At 37.9% G+C, this 21,654-nt stretch overlaps 1 protein-coding gene across 11 annotated transcripts in view; it reads left to right on the top strand.

The window, feature by feature from the left end:
- The window catches only part of NSD1 (nuclear receptor binding SET domain protein 1), a 126,462-nt gene that overhangs the window by 70,650 nt on the left and 34,158 nt on the right, over nucleotides 1-21,654 (top strand). For all 11 annotated transcript variants that reach the window (XR_012501534.1, XM_074350221.1, XM_074350226.1 and 8 more), the window contains 7 exons: nucleotides 2,355-2,479; nucleotides 4,403-4,673; nucleotides 5,854-5,963; nucleotides 10,670-10,745; nucleotides 12,820-12,938; nucleotides 14,127-14,270; nucleotides 16,853-16,976. Coding sequence is in view for 10 of the 11 variants with exons in the window: in XM_074350221.1 (XP_074206322.1) it covers nucleotides 2,355-2,479; nucleotides 4,403-4,673; nucleotides 5,854-5,963; nucleotides 10,670-10,745; nucleotides 12,820-12,938; nucleotides 14,127-14,270; nucleotides 16,853-16,976 (969 nt within the window). In the remaining variant the exon portion in view is untranslated. The remainder of the gene's footprint in view (nucleotides 1-2,354; nucleotides 2,480-4,402; nucleotides 4,674-5,853; nucleotides 5,964-10,669; nucleotides 10,746-12,819; nucleotides 12,939-14,126; nucleotides 14,271-16,852; nucleotides 16,977-21,654) is intronic.

Below are 21,654 nucleotides of genomic sequence, written 5' to 3'. Positions count from 1 at the left end.
GAAACATACAATATGTGATCTTTTGTGTCCTGCTCTTTTAGCATAATGTTTGTGTGGTTTGTCCATATTGTGACACGTATCAGTATTTTGTTTGTTTTGGCTGTGTGTCCAGCCACATGTGTAGTAGGTACCCATGTCCCAGGTGCCGCATGCACTCCTTACTCCCTGGGTGCTTCTCACTTTGAGCATCCTACCTTGTGCCTTGTCCCTTGGATACCCCATGTCCTGTGCGTCCTGTGCGTCCTGTGCCTGGGCACCTCAACTTTCTGTGAATCCTATGCCAGAAAACCCCACATCCAGGTGCCCGTGCCTGGAACACCCAACTTTTCCACTCCCTGTGTCTTAGAGACCCTTATATTCTGTGCACCTAACAACTTGGGCACCCTGGCCTCAGACATGAGTGGCTTTGCTCACTTGTGCCCTCTGCCTCTCCCACTCCATCCCTGCCCTTGCCGTCCTTGTGTGGGGGCCCTGTGCCTTGTCGTGTCCCCACCTTGCACTGACTGCCCCCTGGGTGCTGCCCTCCTCCACCCTCAGGGGGCTCCAGTGCTCTGAATCCTTTGCCTCAGGCCTAGTGCCTTTAGTCCGGAGTATCCTGCTCCAGGCTCGTTAGTTCCTGTGTGCTGAGCCAGACCCTGTAACTTGTGTGAGGTGAGACAAGAGCTGATGGTGGGCAATTAAAAAATACATATACATATATTGTTCTTTTTTATTGTTGAATAGTATTCCAATGTATGGACATACCACCTTTTACTTATCCACTCATCAGTTAGTGAACATTTGAGGTTGTTCCAATTTTGGGGGTATTTTATTATCTGAGCTGAGATGTGTACATGCTGTAGCCTGGGGCTATTGCTAGACTTGTCCTGTATGAACAGTTTATCTCCATTCTGCACAGGAGGTCCTGGTTCTGTGCTAGGCATTGATGTCTTTTGCCAAGTGTTACATTTGGTGTATACTACCACTTAGTATCTTTTGGCTCCTATTCAGTTTCATGTTTGCTGTGTATGATGTACTGAGGTTTGCACCATCTACACTGTAATTTTGTAGCTTTTACTGTTTTCTTTCAGTATTCAAAAGGTCATATTCTTCTTTTGTTCCTGGAATTCTTTACCTTAACTTGGCAACCATTTTATTTGGTCTCTGTAATTTTGCCTTTTCTAGAATGTTACATAGTTGGAATCATACAGTATATAGACTTCTCAGATTGGCTTTTTTTTCATTCGATAATATGCATTTATGGTTCCTTGATGTCTTTTCATGGCTTTGATAGCTCATTTCTTTTTATTGCTGAGTAATATTCCATTGTCTGGATGTACCACAGTTTATTTATCCATTCACCTACATCTTGGTTGCTTTCAAGTTTTGACAGTTATAAATAAAGCTGCTATAAAAATTCATGTGCCATAAAAATTCATGTGCTGCCATAAAAATTTTGTGTGGACGTAAGTTTTCACTTCCTTTTACATTAACTTTAAATAAATTAAGTGATGTATTACTATTTACTAATATGAAATTACAGCAGTTAGAATTAGTAAAAACGAATTATTTTCCACAACTTATCTTAATGAAGGTTTTGTGGCTTGTTTCCATGTGTGCTAAGGAGTAAGAGTCTTTGCCAAGCTTGTTTTGGCTGTGACCTTTTTGTTTTGGTCTCAACTTTTGTGATCCTTTTGTTGAGAGAACACCAGTATTACCACATTCAGTAATTCAAAGAAAAACAGTATGATGCTTTCAACCATAAAACATTACAAGAGCTTCTCCCACCCGAAAGCAAGTACCCAAAATTCTATATTTTTATCTTCTTTTCTGTCTTTGGCATTCATGGCAAATTTTTTTTTTTTACATCATTGAGATAATGGTATACATGTAATTAATTACATAATTTTGATGTTTCTAACATGAAATGCACTGTGGCCATAATGTGATGTGTAAAATGTTTTTGAAACTCGTGTTAGTGCTGATCAGTAAATATTTTATCTGAATATTCATCCAGTATTCTGCATAATCCAGAGAGATGCTGTTTAAAATGTTAATTCATGGTGTATTTTGTGAATTTACCTGATTTAGAATCTGTATTTTAACGTTAGCTCTGTCACACTAGTTTCAATTTAATCTTTTCCTTACGATCGGATGGGTTGTGGGTGTGGATAGAGCAACAAAAAGTCTCCTTCCTCCCAACTTTTGCATAGGATAAACCATAGCAAATCTTTGTAGCTTCTAAGAGCTTAAGCCAGAACGTTTTTGAGAGTTTTCTATCTCTTTACCTTTGGGAGTGCAGGGATGGCTGCATGAAAACGTTGGGTTTTCCTCTAACCTTTTGGTTAATACTGAACATGTTTCTCGTCTTTTAGCTGTGCGGACAGAGAAGAAACGCCTTAGGAAGCCAAGCAAGTGGCTTCTGGAATATACAGAAGAATATGATCAAATATTTGCCCCTAAGAAAAAACAAAAGAAAGTACAGGAACAGGTGCACAAGGTATGTTCCAGCATTTCAACAACCTTTCGTCAGTCCCTTGAGGATACCGTAATTTTGCCTTCAGTGTCATATTTTATCTTTGTGGGATAATAATTTCCTTCGCTGGGATCTTGTTTTTCAGTTTTTTGCCTCCAGCTTCTGGCATAGTACTTAGCCAGTTATACAGGAAATGTATAAATGAATCTATGTACTCTGTGTGTGTATGTAATATACTTTCCCCCATTGCTTTCAAAATGTGTTTTAAGGATTTGGGAATATTGCTATGGTAAAATGTTTAATAAAGAATACAGGATATAAAAAATAATAGTATGATCCAGTGTTATAATACCTTATTTGCTTTATTTTTATTTATTTATTAAAATTTTTATTTATTTTTGGGGGTGGTAATTAGGTTTATTTATTGACATATATTTTAATGGAGGTCTTGGGGATTAAACCCAGGACTGCGTGCATGCTAAGCATGCGCTCTATCACTCTGTACCCACCCCATCATTTGCTTTATTTAAACTCAAAATATTTTAAAGTTAATTAGAGATAGGAGGGAGCCAGGATGGTGGAGTAGAGAGACTCCCACAAATACACCAAGAATTACATCTACAAACCCGTTGAACCACACAGAACAGCTTCTGAACTCTGGCAGAGTGCCTCTCATTTTGAAATACTGGAGGATTCTCACACAATCCAGTAAACAACGAGTTTATACTATATAACACAGGCAACTATATTCAGTACCTTGCAGTAACCTATGGTGAAAAAGAATATGAAAACAAATTATGTATGTTCCTATATGAGTGAAGTATTGTGCTGTACACCAGAGATTGACACAACATTGTAAGCTGACTATACTTAAAAAATTTTTTTTTAATTAAAAAAATAAAGCAAATTAGAGACATTTTGACTTGATATCCCTAAATAACACGTACCTCTAAAAAACGTTTTTCTTCATAACCAATTTTAACATGGTCACATCTAATAAGATCATTTTATCTAATAACAAATCCATGTTCCTATTTCCCCAGTTATTTCCTAACCTTAACATTTAGTCTATCCAAATCAAGGTCCAGTCTAGGACTACACATTTTATGTAGTTGTTAAATTTCTTAAATCACTTTAAATGGAGGAAAGCCCCCCCCCTTTGTATGGCCCTATCTAAGTACTGAGAGTGACACATTTAGAGTATCTGCCCTCTAGATTTTTGTGATTGTTTTGTTATAGGTGTCACTAAGCTTGTTTATTTGCCCTCAGTGTTCCCTGTTAAGTGGTAGTTACAACTAACAATTTGATTGATTCAAGTTGAAACATTCTGGCTGGATTACATCGTAGGTGTCGTATACTGCGTGGCACTGGGAGGTATTAACATCCAGCAGTTGGTGGTGGATTCCTCTCTTTTGAGTTACGTTTTACCTCTTTTGATCAAGCAGCATGTGCGTACTTTGATTCTAGAAGTATGTTCTATACCCAGTCAGCCATTTCCCTGATGCTTTTGAAAAATAGCAATTGAAGATTCTTGTCTGTATCAATAATTTCATTCAGGGTTACAAAATGAAGTCTTCCAGATTTTATTATTTCTTCTACTTCTCATTTTATTGTCCTGAAGTACATGAAAGGCGGAATAAGAGTTTATTTCTTTCTCATTAATTTACCAACTTAACATTAGGAGCTTTATTATTAGCTGCTTTTATCGATGACATGTTAGGGAATCTTTTTTTTTTTTTTTTTTTTTTAGGATTATCACTATAGCTTTAATGAATTTTTATAGCTGCTTTTATGTCTGGTTTATAGCAGTTAGCATAATGTTGTCTTCAAGTTTCATCCATTTGTAGAATGTCAGAATTTCGTTCCTTTTCAAGTGCTTTGTTGTTTTTGACGCTCAAATTACACCAACTTTGGCCCATGGATTCTACTTTTATTTTTTGCTCTTAGGTAAGTTCCCGCTGTGAAGAGGAAAGCCTTTTAGCCCGATGTCGATCTAGTGCTCAGAACAAGCAGGTGGAAGAGAATTCTTTGATTTCAACCAAAGAAGAGCCTCCAGTTCTTGAAAGGGAGGCTCCATTTTTGGAAGGGCCCTTGGCTCAGTCAGAACTTGGAGGTGGACATGCTGAGTTGCCACAGCTGACCTTGTCTGTGCCTGTGGTTCCAGAAGTCTCTCCCCGGCCTGCCCTTGAGTCTGAGGAATTGCTAGTTAAAACACCAGGTAAGATGGGGATGGGTCTCAATATGTAAGTAGATATAATTAGAGGAAGCGGAAGACTTCAGTATGTTTTGATTGAAAGTCGACAGTGTATCTCTGTACCACAAAAAACCCCCCTTTCATCCTGGGAAATCCCTAAAGTACTGGCTAATTGGACGTAGTTCATGACCTTGAACTGGTGGTACACTGTCAAGAAGACATAATATATAAAAGTATTCTCCTTACTCCATTGTTGCTCTTCCTGATTGTTGGTCAACCCCGGATTACAGGGTTTTTGGGAGGGACGCTGCTTACTAATGGAGTAAACACATAAAATTTCACTTCAGATATTGACTTCATCAATTTTTGTGCAACTTGGGAAGTTGTTTTAAGCTCTGAACTTGTTTCCTCTGTGTAAAATGGAAACTGTAAGGTAATAATGTACAATGAAATTTACCTGACACATAGTAAGCAGCTAAGTGTAAATATTCCCTTGAAGTTAATAACCAGTTTCTTTTCACTTTGTAATTCTTTAAATACCTGTTACCTGGTGAGAATTAGGTTTAAACATACTGTCTCTAATTTCACCATCTGATAATTGAGTGTTGTAGTCAGCCAGGGACAATTTTGGATGTAACTTTTTTATATGCCCAATGGTAGTTTGTGAGGCTATTCCTTATAAAGCTATCCCAATTGTGTTTAATCAAATAAGGCAGAATCAAAGAGAATAATAAAGATAATTACCGTCTCATTACTCCCCATGTGCCAAACTCTATGATTAGGCTCTTTTATATCATTCTTAAGAGCAGTCTTACAAAGTAAGTAAGTGTCTTTTACTTATTTAGAAGCAGAACAAAAATTCTAATCCTGGTCCATTTATGCCCAGAATTTAGACTCTAACCTCACTTCTCCTTCTTTCATTCTTACCACCAATTAGTTGCTTTAAAGGCAGTTCTACCCTTTTGAGTTCTCCCTTAGTTCTTTTGTGATTAAAAAAAACACATATGTATTTTTTATAAGTCTTCACATACACACTTCCATTAACTAATATTTTAGAATAGATAAATTCCTACCCTGTCCCTTCCCACAAAATGATAAGAAGAACATTAAAACGTGACCAATTTTTGCATGATGTATAGAATTTTTTTAAATTAGCTTGTGCCCAGTTTCTGAATCACCTAATGAAAAGATATGTGCATTTCAGGAAATTATGAAAGTAAGCGTCAGAGAAAGCCAACTAAGAAACTTCTTGAATCCAATGATTTAGACCCTGGATTTATGCCCAAGAAAGGGGATCTTGGTCTTACTAAAAAGGTATGTTATTTCAGTCAATTCTAAAATAGGGTTGAACCCAGGAAATAGGGGGTCTTAAAAACAAACCTTATTGTAATGCTTAACATCAATGCACATATACTTAGAAATTACAGAATGTCAGAGCATATTTGGTTGGTCTGATCCTATATTAAGAGGCCATTTTGCATTTTTGTGGGCATGTGTATATTTGGTTTTAGGCTTTCTTTTCAAAGGCAAATGAAAAAAGCTTTTAAGATTGAGTAAAGTTGGGGGGATGGTATAGCTCAGTGGTAGAGTGCATGCGTAACATGCACGAGGTCCTGGGTTCAATCCCCAGTACCTCCATCAAAAAATAAAAAATAAGCCTAATTACCTCCCCCTGAACAAAATTTTTTTAAAAAAGTAAATAAAAAGATTGAGTAAAGTTGTGTTCATTTTTTTCCTCTGGGTTCAAAACTTTTCTTACCTGATTTCTGCTTCACATCTGTCTCTGCAAACCACTAATCTGTTCTTACCCCATTGCTCTCTTTGCATAACACCTCAGAAAAGAGCCAGCTTAAGGCAGAAACATTTGATCTTAAGTTCTGCAAACTTGGTTTTCATTAGCCAAGAAGGCATCATTAAATAGTAGTTGGAAATAGAAAATTATTTTCTAATTCTGTAATAGACAATAGCTGGGTGTTGATTCCTTAGGACACGTTCTTCTCCCTTTACATCCGAGGAGTAACTCAGGGTATATGTTAGAAATTCAGTTGTAGGATGTGCACAGATGTCCTATTTAAAAAACTTTTTTTATTTAAAGAAAAAAATGTGGGATATAATCAAATCAGAAACACATTGAGTTTTTTGCATTCTTTTCTTTAGCTATAAAAAACTTCTATCCTTTAATCCTATATTAAAGCCCATAGTTTTTGTTTTTGTTAGATATTCACCCATCTGGATTTGTGCGTAAATGTAAAATTTAACTTGTATATTTATACCTTATTAAAAATCACATTATGTACTTTTAACTCTTTTATTCTTCTAAGAGCTGCTTTGTGACATGGGCTTTTCAGTTATTCTTAGGCTCATCTCTTGCCCTCTGAAATCTCTCTACAGTTTGTACAGTCTTCAGTGACAGTGTGTCTCCAGCTTACTCTCCTCTCATTTTAGCTTACACTCCAGTAGGGCCGTGATAATCTCCGTCTGCTGTGCTTTCTCTTCTGGCTTTGTTTTATTCAAATCTTAGCCACTCTGCAAGATTGTTGGAAGAGGTAGATGGGAAGGACCAGGGAAACTGGGATTCAGTTGAATGTTCTGAGCGTGGAAGTGACATTTGCAATCAGATGATAAATTTAGTAGCATTGTAAGGTGAGTCATAGGAGGCTGTTGCCTTACTGCTGGAGGTGAGGTGATGATACAGGTCAGTGAAAGTAAGAACTCAGGACAGTTAAGTGAATGATATCCCCTCTCCCCCAGTTTTATGGAGCTATAATTGGTGACTGATTTGAAGGAGTAAGATGATTCTTCAATGGTTTTGAGACTGACTGACTTGCAAAAATAGTGTTAATTTGTATCACCTTGCTCTGTCAAATGTAGTTTTCTAATCTGAAATTTAATTTGTCATGTTTCTAGGTTATTTTTTTTCCCTAAGAGGATAAAAAGCATGATTTAGTTTATATACTTAATTTTAATTTATATAGACAAATGTATCTCAGAATTCCTTTCTTTTTTAAAGTTGAGATTTAATTCACACAAATAAAAAAGCACAGATCTTAACTGTTCTGTTTGATGGCTCTAGACAATTATATATACCATGTAAGTACCCAAACTAAGTATGCATTATATCCATCACCCCTGAAAGTTCTCTTTTGCCCCTCTTCATTCAGTTTCCCATTCTCATCACTTCCAGAGGCAACGCTTTCTAACTTCTGTTACCATAGATTACTTTTGCTTCTTCTTGGATGTTGTATATATTTGTTTTTGTTAACTGGCTTCTTTTATTGAACCCATGTATTTGCAATACATATCCACAAGGGTGCTATTTCAGTAGTTCATTTCCCTTTATTGCTGAGTAGTGTTCCAAGTACAGTTTGCTTATCCTTTCTCTTGTTGATACACGCTTGAGTGTTTTCATTTTGGGGCTGTTAGTCATAAGGCTGGTATGAGTAGTCTCTCTGAGGGTTTTTGTGTGTGTGTGTGTGTACTTATATTTTCAGTTCTCTTGATGTAAATACTTAAGGCTGAGATTGCTGGCTCATGAATATTTGTATTTTAAAGAAACTGCAACACTTCTCCGAAGTGCTTGTACAACTTCACACTCCCATCAGCAGTGTATCAGAGTTTCAGTTGCTCCACATCTTTAATAGCATTTGGTTTTCAGTCATTTTAAATTTTGCCATTCTGGTGGCTATGAAATTATCCCTAATTATGTTTTTCATTTGTATTTCCCTAATGGTTGATGAATTTGAACTCCTTAGTATGTGCTTACTGGTCATTCCTGTATCTTGTAAAACAACTGTTCAAGCACACATACATATATATATTTAAAATTAAAAACGTTTTTTTGGCGGGCTAGGTAATTAGGTTTATTTATTTAATTATTTAAATGGAGATGCTGGGAATTGAACCCAGGACCCTGTGTATGCTAAGCACACACTCTACCACTGAATTATACTCTCCCAACTAAGCACACGCATTTTTGATTGGGCTATTCATCTTTTTTATGGTTGCCTTTTGTTTTTTGTGGGGGAAGGTAATTAGGTTTATTTTGTTTATTTGTTTAATGGAGGTACTGGGGGTTGAACCCAGGACCTCTCTATCACTGAGCTATACCCTCCCCGTTATGGTTGCTTTTTAAGACTGCTTTTTATATTTGGGATATGAGTCCTTTGTCATGTATATGTACAATAAATATTTTTTCCCAGTCTGATGCATGCCTACTCATTTTCTTAGTTGTGTCTTTAATGAGAAGGAAATTTTTAAAGTTATTTTTCTTTTATGATTTATATTTTGTGCTTATTTGAAGAAATCTTTGCCTACTGATGGACACAAAGATGTGCTTCCTCTGTTTGCTTTTAGGAGTTTTATGGTTTTGATTTTATGTACAGGTCTTCATGTTTTGAGATGGAATTTTGAAGTGAATGCCCAATTGCTTTAGTACCGTTTGTTAAGTATCTAATAACTATCGAACTCTTTTATATTATTGGCCTCTTCAAGCATTATTAACTGTCACTTTTGAATTTTAGCTTTTTTCATAAAGAGATAGGCATCAAATTTGGCACTTGAACAAGAGAAAATCAGGATTATCAGTGATGACTAGAACCAGACTCTGGAGAAGAGTGACCTCTTTTCTATTTTAGAAGTCAGTTCTGCTGTCTGACATAGTCACCCTCACACAGTTAAGGTCCTGGGTACTCTGAGGTATATTTTGTCATAACGTTGAAACCATGATTCAGTTCCACCTTGGGACTACACCATGGGTTACCAGACAAGCTACCCTACCTGCTGATGGGTCAGTCAGTGGGTTAGAGAAAGAGGAATTTTCTGTTGAGGTAGTGGTACCTTAAGAGTGCGCTGGCTTGATGTATATCCACACCAGATTATGCAAAAGTAAGTTACCAGCATCTTTGTCATGTCCTCCAAGGCACTTACATTGTTTGTGGTCTTTTATTCTAAGCAGAGCAGATGGATTTTTATTCCTGTAGTGTGATTTTTGCTTGGGTGTATGTGCTGTTATTTCTGTTTTAACTTACAAAATTGATGACATCAGAAGTGAGCATGTTTTTTGTATTGTTCTCTGACTAGTTTTGGGAACATTCGAATTGTTTTTGTGCCACAGCTTTTGGATGAGTGTTACAGAATGAACTATAAATTGGTTATCTAAATAATATAGATGGTGTTTTTCTTTAAGTTATGCAAATCTGTTTTGTGGGTTCGTCCACCAGTCTTTTGATCTGTTTAACTAGATACCTAACACTTGCTCCTTCATTTTCTTTGACTTTGTCAGACTCTGATCTACATTGAGCATGAGTTAAGTTGTGTTCTTCTGATTTATTAATGTATATAATGAGCATTCAGAAGTTCACAGTTGCATTTTATCTTGTTTTGACCTCAGACTTCGGGAACTTTATAGCAAGAATAGCATTCATTATACACTGAATTTTGTTTTACAGTCATGGTGAAGAATATTATTCTTGTGGAAGATATTTTCTTGAAATAGAACTAATTCATACAAACGTTAGTACCAGGGAAATAAAATGTGTAATGAATTACTCTTGATGTTTAAATGTTTTTAGTTTCAGTGTTGCTTTAATTTATATTGATCTATAGCCACTTAGGAAGGCATTCATGATTCAGAGCTTTTTAACATTTAGCATTAATCAAATAAGTAAGTCTGTAAAATCCAGTGACTATAAATATAAGGAAGGTAGATTTTCAGTACAGGGTGTTGTGGAATAGAACTGAGCTGGTGGGTCTCTGAATACATACCTTTTCTCTTCCCCAGTACAGCATTTTGTGTCTGCTTTATATATTGGGAGTCTCTGGATAAGCCCCCTCTTTAACACCCCCCATCCCTAAAGGAGTGTGTGGTGTTTACCTGTACTGTTACCATACTGTTCCTTTAATTGTCAAAACCAGCCAGGATTCTGTATGTATGGCAATAGATAGTTTAACTTTTGGTACATAATTTAAAGGGTTTGTTTTCTATTCCTCTGTAAACTATGATGCATTTTACTTACTTGTAGTGTTATGAAGGTGGTCACTTGGAGAATAACATTACTGAATCATGTGCTGCATCTCGTTCTAAAGAGTTTGGTGGAGGTGAGTATTTTTGAGATTTAAAAAATGTATTGCAAATGTTAAGTGTGAAGTATCTTGTCAGTTAATGAGAAAAGTTGCTAAGCAAGATCAGTGAGCTTGCACGTTCTAAGACTTGTTTGCGCAATATATGCTTTCTGAAGCTACACATGACACTAGAAGATTGTATTGTCATTTCCAGCTTTATGCTAAAATTAGTTAAATGGAATTAGAATCACGTTAGCGTTAAGGAAATGTTAGGAACAGTAGAGAAAAGTCAGCTGCTTAATGTTCTTACTAGATAATTTTCCAAACTGTGTTGTTACTTTCTTGGCTTTGATTCAATGTTTATTTCTACAGGACAGAAAATACAGAATCTGGGTTCAGGGGGAAGTTACAAATCATCTGAACCAGTCTTTTGTAGTCTTAGTTTCTTGTATCACATTTGTGACCTTTGGTCAGTGAGCGTATGCTTGGAAAGGAGAGCTTACATTTGAGCCTAGTCCAATGTGGTTGCTTCTTAAGGCCTTGGGAATCTTCTAGATTAAATTGGAATCTCTCTCCTGGAAATTCTGTTTCTTCTTGGTTCTGCCCAGAGGAGGAATGGGCAGCCTTTCATTGAGTAACAGACATAATAATCATAATACTCTGCTCTACCAGACTCTTTGCTTAAGGACTGTTGCTTCTAATCTATCTAAGCATTACAGAGTTAAGATGTTATTCATATTATCCCTATTTTGTAGAAGAAACATGAAGGTGAAAGAGGTTAGCAGGGTTAGGGAACTAAATCCAGACCTGGCTAAATTCATTGCCATACTGCCGTCTCTTAATCCACTCCACATTTTTCTCCAGTTGTTTTCACGACCGTAATTTTGTCTACCATTGCCATTTATTGATTGGTGTCATTCCTGAAACATTAGCCTAGAGCTGAGCACACTGCATACATATGGTCTACCAGCAAAGGGTACCATGGGGAGAATGTATTTCACGTGGTCTTAAATGCACACTTATTTAAATGTGATCTGTGATTATTAAGTTGTTTAGCAAGTAAATCTAGCAATGAGTTAGCTTATTTTAACCTTGTGTGCAATTATAATATAGGTTGGTCAATTTGTTTGCTTGCTTAAAAAAAAATCTGTTGTCAGAACATCAGTTCTTTCCCTGTACTTTTTGTACTTCAGTTTTTTGTAAAGCCTACAACTTGCACTTTATCCTTTGTGAATTTCATCTAAATGTTTCAACTTTTGAGAATTTTGGGCCTTGATTCTGCCACAATATTAACTCTTAATTAGTTGCAGGCTGTCGGCAGTTTTGATAGCAGAACTTCTCCATCTTAACAGGTAGTTCAAGAAGAGAGCACTGAGGCAGTCTCCTAGCGTCTGACTTTCATGTTGATACTTAGCCAAAATATCCTGGAACATTTTATCAAATACTTCTTTAGATTCCTCCTGATGTTTCTTTAACAAAGAGTTGAACTGTGTATAATAGAAACTGAGGGAGAGATTAGATTCCATTTTCTAAATATGTCAGAGTAGACGAGGCATCTGTTTTATGTTGTTAGATGTTCGTGATCACGGTACCTCTGCAGGAACGTCATTTGGGCCAGTACACACATTCGGGGAGGGGGGTGTTCTCCCCTTCCTGTAAGCCAGGTCGTCGGTATTTCAGCTTTTTGTCTTAACCCTTAAGTCGTACAGCGATACAGTTTATTGTCTTTAATCTTGGAGGCCTGGCTGCTAAATGCATTTTCTCCTCATCTGTAGGATAATAAAGTCTTTTCATGAACTAGAAAGTCCTTTATTTCAATTATATAAAATGAAATTGCTTTAATAACCAGTACATTTACCATTTAATCCACACGAGGCAGAATTTATATATGTATGTAGCTATTTCCCCTACCAGTTATATACTCATAGGTAAGTCTCTTTTTCCCTCTGACCTTGTTTTTCTCATTTACAAAGTTGGAGAATTAAGCACATTTTAAGATTGGTTTTTATTGTGTCATTCCATAGTTCTGTGAGGTCCCTTTAGTCGAGGATAGGAGTTCTTGGACATGCGCATGATGAGCTAGCAGGTAACACCTGTTTTCCTGTCACAGGCACTACAAGGCTATTTGATAAACCAAGGAAGCGAAAACGACAGAGGCATGCTACAGCCAAGATGCATTATAAAAAAATGAAAAATGACGACTCATCAAAGGAAACTCCAGGCTCCGAGGTATTACTCAGTTCTTCATCTTTTGCCCTTCCAGAACGAAGCTGCTTTTCACAGTAGAGGACACATTCCTCTTTCCCTTGAGTTTACCTAAAAATAGTCTTCTCTTGAAACAGCCGGTAGTGATAAGGAATTCTGGAGGAAAAGTAGAGCCAGATCCTAGTAGAAATAAGTCCAAGCACTTACGGCAACTGTGGGTATGACCCTTTTAAAAGATCCCATCCATTGCTCTAGGTGTCAGATGAAACATGTAACTGTTTCATCACCAAAAAAGCAGTGTAGAGCAACAGCACGACCCAAAAGGAACATTCATGATGCTCTGAACCAAATACATTATTTATCTGAAAGTTTAAAGATAAGAAATAGAGGCTATGAAGTTATAAAAGCAGAAACCAATAAGAAACATTATGTAAGACACCAAAATAGAAGAGTGCTGAAGTTTAGTAAAAATTCTCTTACTTAATATTAACTCTCTTGGCAAATTTCAGGTGTTCGGTACAGCATTATTAACTATAGTCACCATGCTGTAAAACGAGAGAGCACAATATCAAGGAACCATATGATCTGAATGAACTTGGATATTGCTCTTTAAAGGTTGCGCCTGCTGCGATTAGGGGGAAAAGTCATTTGCTTATTTGAGACCGTCAACTGCTTAATTTTAGAGTAATGTTTGTGAACAGCGTCTTTTAGGAAACAAAGATAGAGTAAAGCCATTTTCTTGCAGAGCATCAGTGCAGTCACTGATGCTGTCTGTCGCTTTCCAACTCAGGTTAAAAGAGAATTAGAGTAAGTCAGGTCAGAATCACATATTAGGTTACAGTGTTTCTTTCCAGGACAATTTGAATAGAATGCCCAAGGAAGGCATTATTTAGGAAACTCTGATCTTGGAAGGACAAATAAGTAATCAAATAAACTTAAGAATGTTTTCTCTCCCTTAGTGAAACCTTAAAATGGAACAGCTCAAAAAGTTCCAGTGGAACAGCCTCAGAGCAGTTAGTGGCAGGGCATGAGGCGCCCACTACCCGCCCAATCACAGCAGGGTTAGAACTAACATTGCATGCAGTCCGCCCGCGTGATTGGCTGAACATCTGTAAGTGCTTAATGGCTAGACAAATAGCAGCCCAGAGGGAGGGGGTCACATGGAGGAGACATCAATAATACAGATGTGGGACATTATTTTTTCTCTGCAAGGGAGAACTGATGACACACAGGACAGCTGCGAGCCCCAAGGAGACCATCGAGGAAGGCATAGAAAATGAGCACGGGATGCCTGCGTCTAAAAAGCTGCAGGGTGAACGAGGAGGAGGAGCTGCACTCAAGGAGAATGTTTGTCAGGTAGAGAATGTTTGCCCGCTTGCATTTTGACTGCATGCTTATCTTTTAAGAGAAGCACTCTATCTCCTGATGACCCAGTCATGGTTAGAATAAAAATTTTCTTGGATTCCAGTGGACTCACTTCCCTTTAAGGATTCAACTCTTTCTCTCTCCCCACAAAAAGAGGAAAGAAGAGAAAAACTGAGTGTTCATGAATGGTCTGCCCTTTTTGCCCATGAGTAGATGCCCTGAAGTAGTCTGAGAAAGAAGAGGTGGATCTGTGGTTGCTCAAAGATATTTTTCCTGCACCTCTCATGGTGTGAGAATCTTTGGGTTTCTATGAAATTTTTCAAGGGTGATTTTCACTTTGAGATTTTTGTTTGTTTTGCATTAAAGTAGTGACTTTGAGAACTTACCACCTCTACTTTTCTGTTTATTATAAACATTTATACAATGTTTACTATGTGTCACGTGTTTTTCCAGTCACTTCAGAAATATATCATTTAGTTATCATAACAGTCTCATAAGATAACCATTATTATCCTCATTTTCTAGATAAGGAAACTGAGGCACAAGGAGGTTAAATAGCTTGCTTGTAGTCACTCAGTGAAGCCAGGATTCAAATCCAAGCAATATGGGTTTACAGTCTTAACCACTATGTTGTCTTGCTTCTCTGTGAAATGTGACTCCACTTTAATGTTAAAGAGCCTTTATCTTACTTGAGAGTAGAGTCAGTTAAATGGATGCTTTGGTTATGGTCTTGATTTACCTTTGTCAGTTCTTAAAACTTGGCATATAAAAAGTTGAAAATGTTTTTTTTTTCCTCCTAACTGAAACAGCTAAAAAATAAAATAACCCCAGGCCCAGAATGTTACTACAGCCAATATAATTTCAACTCAGTTTCTTTGTCTATTCATCTTTACAACTATATAAAGAATGTTAATCATACTCAGACCTGCTCCCAAAGAGTGTTAGTCCTCAGAGCTTGTTACGCCCACAAAGGTTGTCAGTGAAAACTGATTAAAGGTACGGCGACCCCGTGGCCCTGTGGTTTGGATCAGTCTTTGTTTAAATCTGTTGTGCTTGTGTAATTTACTTATAGCACCTCCTTTCACTCTCAGGTGTCCCAGTTTGAAGGATGAATTACGTGGTCATCCCAATTAAAGGATTAGTTTGTAACATTTGGTTGATTTGAATAATTTATTCTTTAGTATATGTTTGAAGTTTTTCTGTTTAAGTCATGAAAGTGAATTTGTTTATTGTACATGATAGCTGATGTCACTGGCACTCTGAGTATGCAAAACAAAATAAATAATATTTATGACATTTGTCAATTTTTGTGTGTCAGTAGCAGTTACGGGAGAGCCAGGCATGTGGGACGAGCTCAGATTACCTTGGGGCCTCCTATTAATCCCTGGGCGCCTCTGGCCTTTGTTTCTGAAGTTCTTCTACTTATTTATTCATTTAAGATTTGATGTTAAGTGGCCAAGACCTGTTCTATTTTTGGGGGGTTCTTTGTTCTATGAGAAAACAGAGGGGAAAGATGGTTGGGCAAGTCTAGTATCTGATGATACTAGAATTAGTATAAGACTTTTTTCATTTTTAGCATTTTTCTGCTGATCACTATGGGAAACAAGTCAGGATGTATCAGAGGGGTGAAAAGTGACAAATGTTGGGAATTTGCAGAATTTTCATAAATTGTACAATGTTTTCAAAGCAACAGGCCCAGATCTTTGTTTCCTAAGGCTCTACCTTAAGTGACACCCTGTCTTAGATGCGATTGTCTCAAAAAAGTGATCTCTCTGAGATGGTGCTGGATATATTTCAAGGGTTGTTCAGATCTTAATCAGAGCCCTTTTGGGATTGTTATGACCCAAGTCCCGCTGGTCAGTATCTCTTGCTTGAACCATTGCAGTGGCCTCCTTGATCGTCTGCTTCTGTTCTCACCTTTCTGCTCTTGAACTCGTTCTCCTTGTAGCAGTTACTAGGGACCTGTGAATCCCTGATTTCAGCCTTCCCTTGGTAAAGCTCTCTCAAGGTACACTTCTGCAATTAGAATAAAATCTGAAACTCAGTTCCATAATCTGTAAGGCCACACAGTCAGGCCCTTACCTGCCTCTTTCTTACTTCATTTCTACCTTCTAACTTTTGTTCACTTTAGTTCAGTGACACTGGCTTTCCTTGTGATTCTCAGGCATGCCCTGGTTTTTCCTCTTGGTGAACTTTCTGTGCTTTTTGCCTTCTTGGTCCTTTCATCAGACCATGTGGCTACCTTGTCATTCAAAGCCCAGTCTGAGAGGCCATTCCTAATCGCCCAATCCAAAGTTGCTATTTGAATTCTCTACCTAAATACCTTGTCTGATATCTTTCATTTGTTTAATCGTTTACTTGTATCTTTGTATCCTTAGAACATAAGAATCATGGAGCCAGGGACCTTGTGGTACCTGGCATAGAGGAGATAATTATTAAATACTGGCTTAATGAATGCTGGGATTTTTGTTTCTGACAAAGCTGCTTCTTAATTTTTGCTTTAATCAGGGCCTTCTGCTTGGGATTTTTAAAGCCTTTTTCTGTAGACAGATCTGTTTTCTTTCTCTTAACAGAACTGTGAGAAACTGGGTGAGCTGCTGTTATGTGAGGCTCAGTGCTGTGGGGCTTTCCACCTGGAGTGCCTTGGATTAACTGAAATGCCCAGAGGAAAATTTATCTGCAATGAATGTCGCACAGGTAAAGTAGATGTAGAAAGGTCTTTCTCCAAGGAAGTTTTGAGTTTTAAGCTTTTTAGGAAAAAACATTTATTGGAGACATTATTTTTGTGGCAATACTGGGCTCATTCCTACAGACACAGAGATGGGTGCTCTGTGGTCTTTGCCCTCAAAAAGGCTCGAGTGAGTAATGAACGTATAGCATAAGGCAGCAGAACGTGCTGTGGATGTTACAGTGCTGTGTGGACAAGCACGCGCCAGTGCTGCAGAGGAAGATGCCTGAGTCTGGCTTTCAGAGAGAAATAGAAGTCGGTGTGTGGAGGGGACGGAATATTTGGGGAATAAGAAATGTTAGGTCAGTATGTTTGGAGTTGGATATTTTAGGGTGAGGCATAGGCAGTGACAAGGAGGACTTCTGGGTTACTGGTGATATTTTATGTTTCTTGATCTGAGTAGTGATTACATAAATATATTCACTTAATGATTGTTTGTGAACTATTCACTTAGAATGTGGGCACTTTTCTGTGTACATTATATGTCAATAATACTTTACCTCCAAAAAAGAAAGATATTTTGGGAGCGTACAGTATACAGATTGAGTCAGAACTAGAAATGGTCAGATGAGACCAGCCTATAAAGCACCTCACAGCCGTGCTAAGGAGATTCTTTTTTCAGCAATGTGAGTGCAAGTTACAGTACTGAAGTAGGAAAGAAACGAGGGCTGACAGTGAAGATCTCATGCTTATAAGTTATTAAAACTGTAGGTGCGGGTGCTGCTGTCCGAAGAGAAAATATCTGTAGAGTGAGCAGAGGGCCAGTGGCAGTCCTGGGCATACCTACTTAAGGAGGCTCCTGGAGGGCGAGGAGGGGCCAGTTGAAAAAGAATGTCTGAGGCCATGAGAATGGGGTGTCAGCACAGGCAGGTGTGACAAAGAGACCACGGAGGTGGAGTGAAGAGACTTCTGTACTTGGCAGTGAGAGGGTGCCACGCTGAACCAGACTGAGAGGTGACTACATGGCAGTGTGCACTGTTTTTTGCAGGAGCTTGACTTCAGTGGGAGAGAGAGCAGTAGCTGAAGGGAGGATGCTACAGCATCAGGAGGAGGGACATCCCGAGTGTTTGTAGGATGAAGGTTAAGAGTTGTGTAGGGAAATAAATGTCCCTGATGGGAGGGGGAGTCATTGTCAGAGTGCAGTCAGAGAGACAGGAGAGGATGGCCTTGAAGAGATGAAAAGATATAAGGCAGTGTCCCGTGTAATTGTGAGAAAGATGAAGGATGCTGACGTTTTCCCTTGACTTGGTGAGAGCGATGGGGAAAGGAAGAGTGTGGGCCTAGAATACCGCCTGTGGAAAATGAGAGACAGAATTAACTTGTGTCTGTAAATAGATGGCCATGTCAGATTGAGTTATTCCGTCCTTCTGCCACCATTTTCAGCACTGCTGGAAGAAAAGTTGGAAGACAGGGTAGTTGTGGGGTTATTTTGCCTTCTGCATAGTTGGGCTTATGATCATTTTGTGCCATATGGTGCCATCCATCCCTGTACGTGAAATTTAGAAACCAACTGTAGGTACGTGAGTATCTCTGTTAGCCTGATCTTAGAGCCTCTTGCCTTTCGTGCCAGTGATCCAGTTTTGCTAGTCTCATCTTCAGTATGACGCAGTATTCTCTGAATCAGGTTAATCTAAGGCAAAACTATTTTTTTAGAAAAACCAACTACTGAAGTATAATCTACCTACTGTAAAATGTACCCCCCTTTAATGTATGTTTTGATTGATTTTGGTGAATTTTATACACCCATGTAACCACGACCACAATGAAGATATAGAACATTTCTTCACTCCAGAAAGTTCCCTTGTGATCAGACCCAGTCAGTCTTTCTGCATCTCTCCCCCACCCCCAGCCTCAATTTCAGGCAAACAGTGATCTGCTTTCTGTTACAGCGCATTAGATTTACCTTTTTTTGTTGTTGTAGTTGTTGTTTTAGAGTTTCATATAAGTGGAATTCAAAATGTGTGTGGTTTTTCATGTCTGGCTCAGCCTAATGTTTTTGAGACTGATCTGTGTATATGTGTGTGTCAGCAGTTCATTCTCTTGAAACAGCATTATTGAGGTATAATTGGCATACAGTAAACTACACAAAGTGTACCTTTGATAAGTTTCGGGGTGTGTGTGTGTGTACGTGTATGTACATTGTGAAACCATCAATCAGTCAGCATAGTTATTTTGAGATTGAACAACATTGTTGCAGGTATTCAGAATTCTTCCCTTTTAATTGCTGAGTAGTATTCTATTGTGTGGATATAACACTTTATCTACTTATCTATTAATGTATATTTGGGTTGTTCTCATGTTGGGCTGTTGTAAGTAAAGCCTTATGAATCCTTTGTCTGGATGGATACATTTTCTCTTCTCTTGTGTAAATATCTAACAGTAGAATGGCTGCATTGTATGGTAGGTAGGCTTAACTTTCTAAGAAGCATCCAAAGTGTTCAGCAGTATATGAGAGTTTTAATTCTTCCACATCTTCATCAACACTTGGCATTGTCAGTCTTTTTAATTTTAGGCATTCTGACAGATGTGTGGTGATATCTCATTGTGGTTTTAATGTGCATCTTCCTGATGATGATATTGCGTGTCTTTTTGTGTGCTTATTTTGCTATCTTCTTTGAGGAGTCTGTTCAAAATAATTTTTAATTGGATTATTTTCTTACTATTTCGTTTTAAGAGTTCTTCATAGTCTGGATACAAATCTTTTATCAGGTATATACTTTTCAAGTTATTCTCCTAACCTGTGTGTTGTTTTTCCATTTTCTTAATGGTGTCTTTTGAAGAGCAGAGTTTTACATTTTGATGAAGCCAGTTTATTAATTTTTTAAAATGGACTTTGCTTTGGTTAGGAAATCTTGCTTAATCCAGTGTCACAAAGATACTCGTTTTCTTCTAAAAAATGTTATAGATTTAGGTCTATTATCTACATTGAATTAATTTTTGTATATCATGTGAGGTAGAGAGAGGTTATCATTTTTTTGAGGGTAGGAAACTTTACCCAGGTTTTAACAAAGATGAGCAGACTAAGGATAAGGGAGTCATTTCTCATCCCCCTGGCTCACCCTGTTCGTCTACAATAGGGTGTCCACACCATACGTCAGGTCACTTCAGCTCAGTATCAGCTGCCAGTTATTCAGCGTCAGGCAGGAGTTTGCCTCTTTCCAAATACATACTTAAAATTTTTCCCTAAAATCATTAGTTGGATGATCTGTGTGTAAAGATGAGGTGGGTTCTTTGGTTAAGTTCCTATTTCCAGCAAGTGCCAGAGGCAGGATTCCTGTCTAGGTCTGCCCGTCTGTCTCTCAAGCCTGGGCTCTTTCCTTTGCATTATATTGCTTCTCAGAGAGAGGTAGGTTTTTTTTCCTCTTAAACTTTTTATTACAGAAATCCTCAGACATATGCAAAGGTAGAGAGGTAAATAATTTCAGTGTATTTATCACTTAGCTTTCAGTAGTTACCAACTTTCTACCTCCTTTTACCCACACATTTCAAAAAAGCTAGTTATAACTCTAAAATATATATATTCAGTGTGTAGCAAAATTGTACAGTAACTCCTGTCTACTACTCAGTCCCACTTTCAAATTTTCCCATTTTGTCTCAAAAGGTGTTGTTTTACAGTGTTTCGAATCAGTACCCAAATAATGTTCCTGTGTTGTATTTTTTAATTTAAAAAATCATCTCTTCAATTTCTTTTGGTCTACAATAGTACTATCTCCTCACTCAATTTCTTTGTTCTTTACCACAAAAAAATGTTTTAATTACCCAGCATGTTAGAAATATCTCAGCATATAATTAATATGAAAAATGGCTGAAATATTTTATATTCCTTTTTATGTGCTAGGTCTTCAAGCTTCAGCATCCATTGACACTGACTGCACATCTCAGTTTGCACTAGTCCCATTTTAAGTGCTCAGTATCCACATGTGGTTTCCCTACTGGGTCTGTGTTGAACCAGACCTTACCTGTCACCTTTTACGTAACAAACTTTATAGCTGGATCCAAATAGCTGCACATATTTAAGAGGCCTCTCACCCAATTTTTTTATGTTTTTTATTTCTTGAGAACAGTGGCCATTTGTCCCACTAAAATTTCCATGCTGTAAATTTGGTTGATTGCATCTTGAGGTGTCTCTTTTGCTTGTTCCTCCATCCTCCATATTTCCTGGAAACCTGCAGTTACATCTGGAGGCTGGGCCAGCTCAGTTTTCTTTCGGCATGAGTATTCTGTGGCTCATGTGCACTTCCTGCTGCATCACGCCAGCAAGCATGTGTTAAGTTTCCCACTTAGTATTGATACTGTTCAGTAGGTTCATGTTGTTAGCCTGATCAGTCTGTTGTAAAGTTCTTCACTGTGATACTTGATTTATAATAAGTATATATTTGGTGGTCTTTGCCCATTTTCTGCCACAGAGCTCTTAAATCCTTGAAATTTCCTAAGTGATGAGAGAGATGAAGATGTATGTCTTTTGTTATATTAATGAGATGATGTTTGGACCCACCTAACAAAGGGAGCTGATTGCCAGGAGAACCAGCCATGGGGATTAGAGGATTGGAGCTTTGAGTCCCACCTCCCCCTGACCTCTTCAGAGGGGACAGGGCTGAAGGTTGAATCAGTTCTCAGTTGCCAGTAATTTAACAACTCATGCCTGTG

This window comes from Camelus bactrianus, chromosome 22 (genome assembly GCF_048773025.1).
Source record: "Camelus bactrianus isolate YW-2024 breed Bactrian camel chromosome 22, ASM4877302v1, whole genome shotgun sequence".
Classification (NCBI taxonomy): Eukaryota; Metazoa; Chordata; class Mammalia; order Artiodactyla; family Camelidae; genus Camelus; species Camelus bactrianus.
The sequence above is the reverse complement of the archived record's forward strand: the minus strand, read 5'-3'. Positions and strand labels throughout refer to the sequence as shown.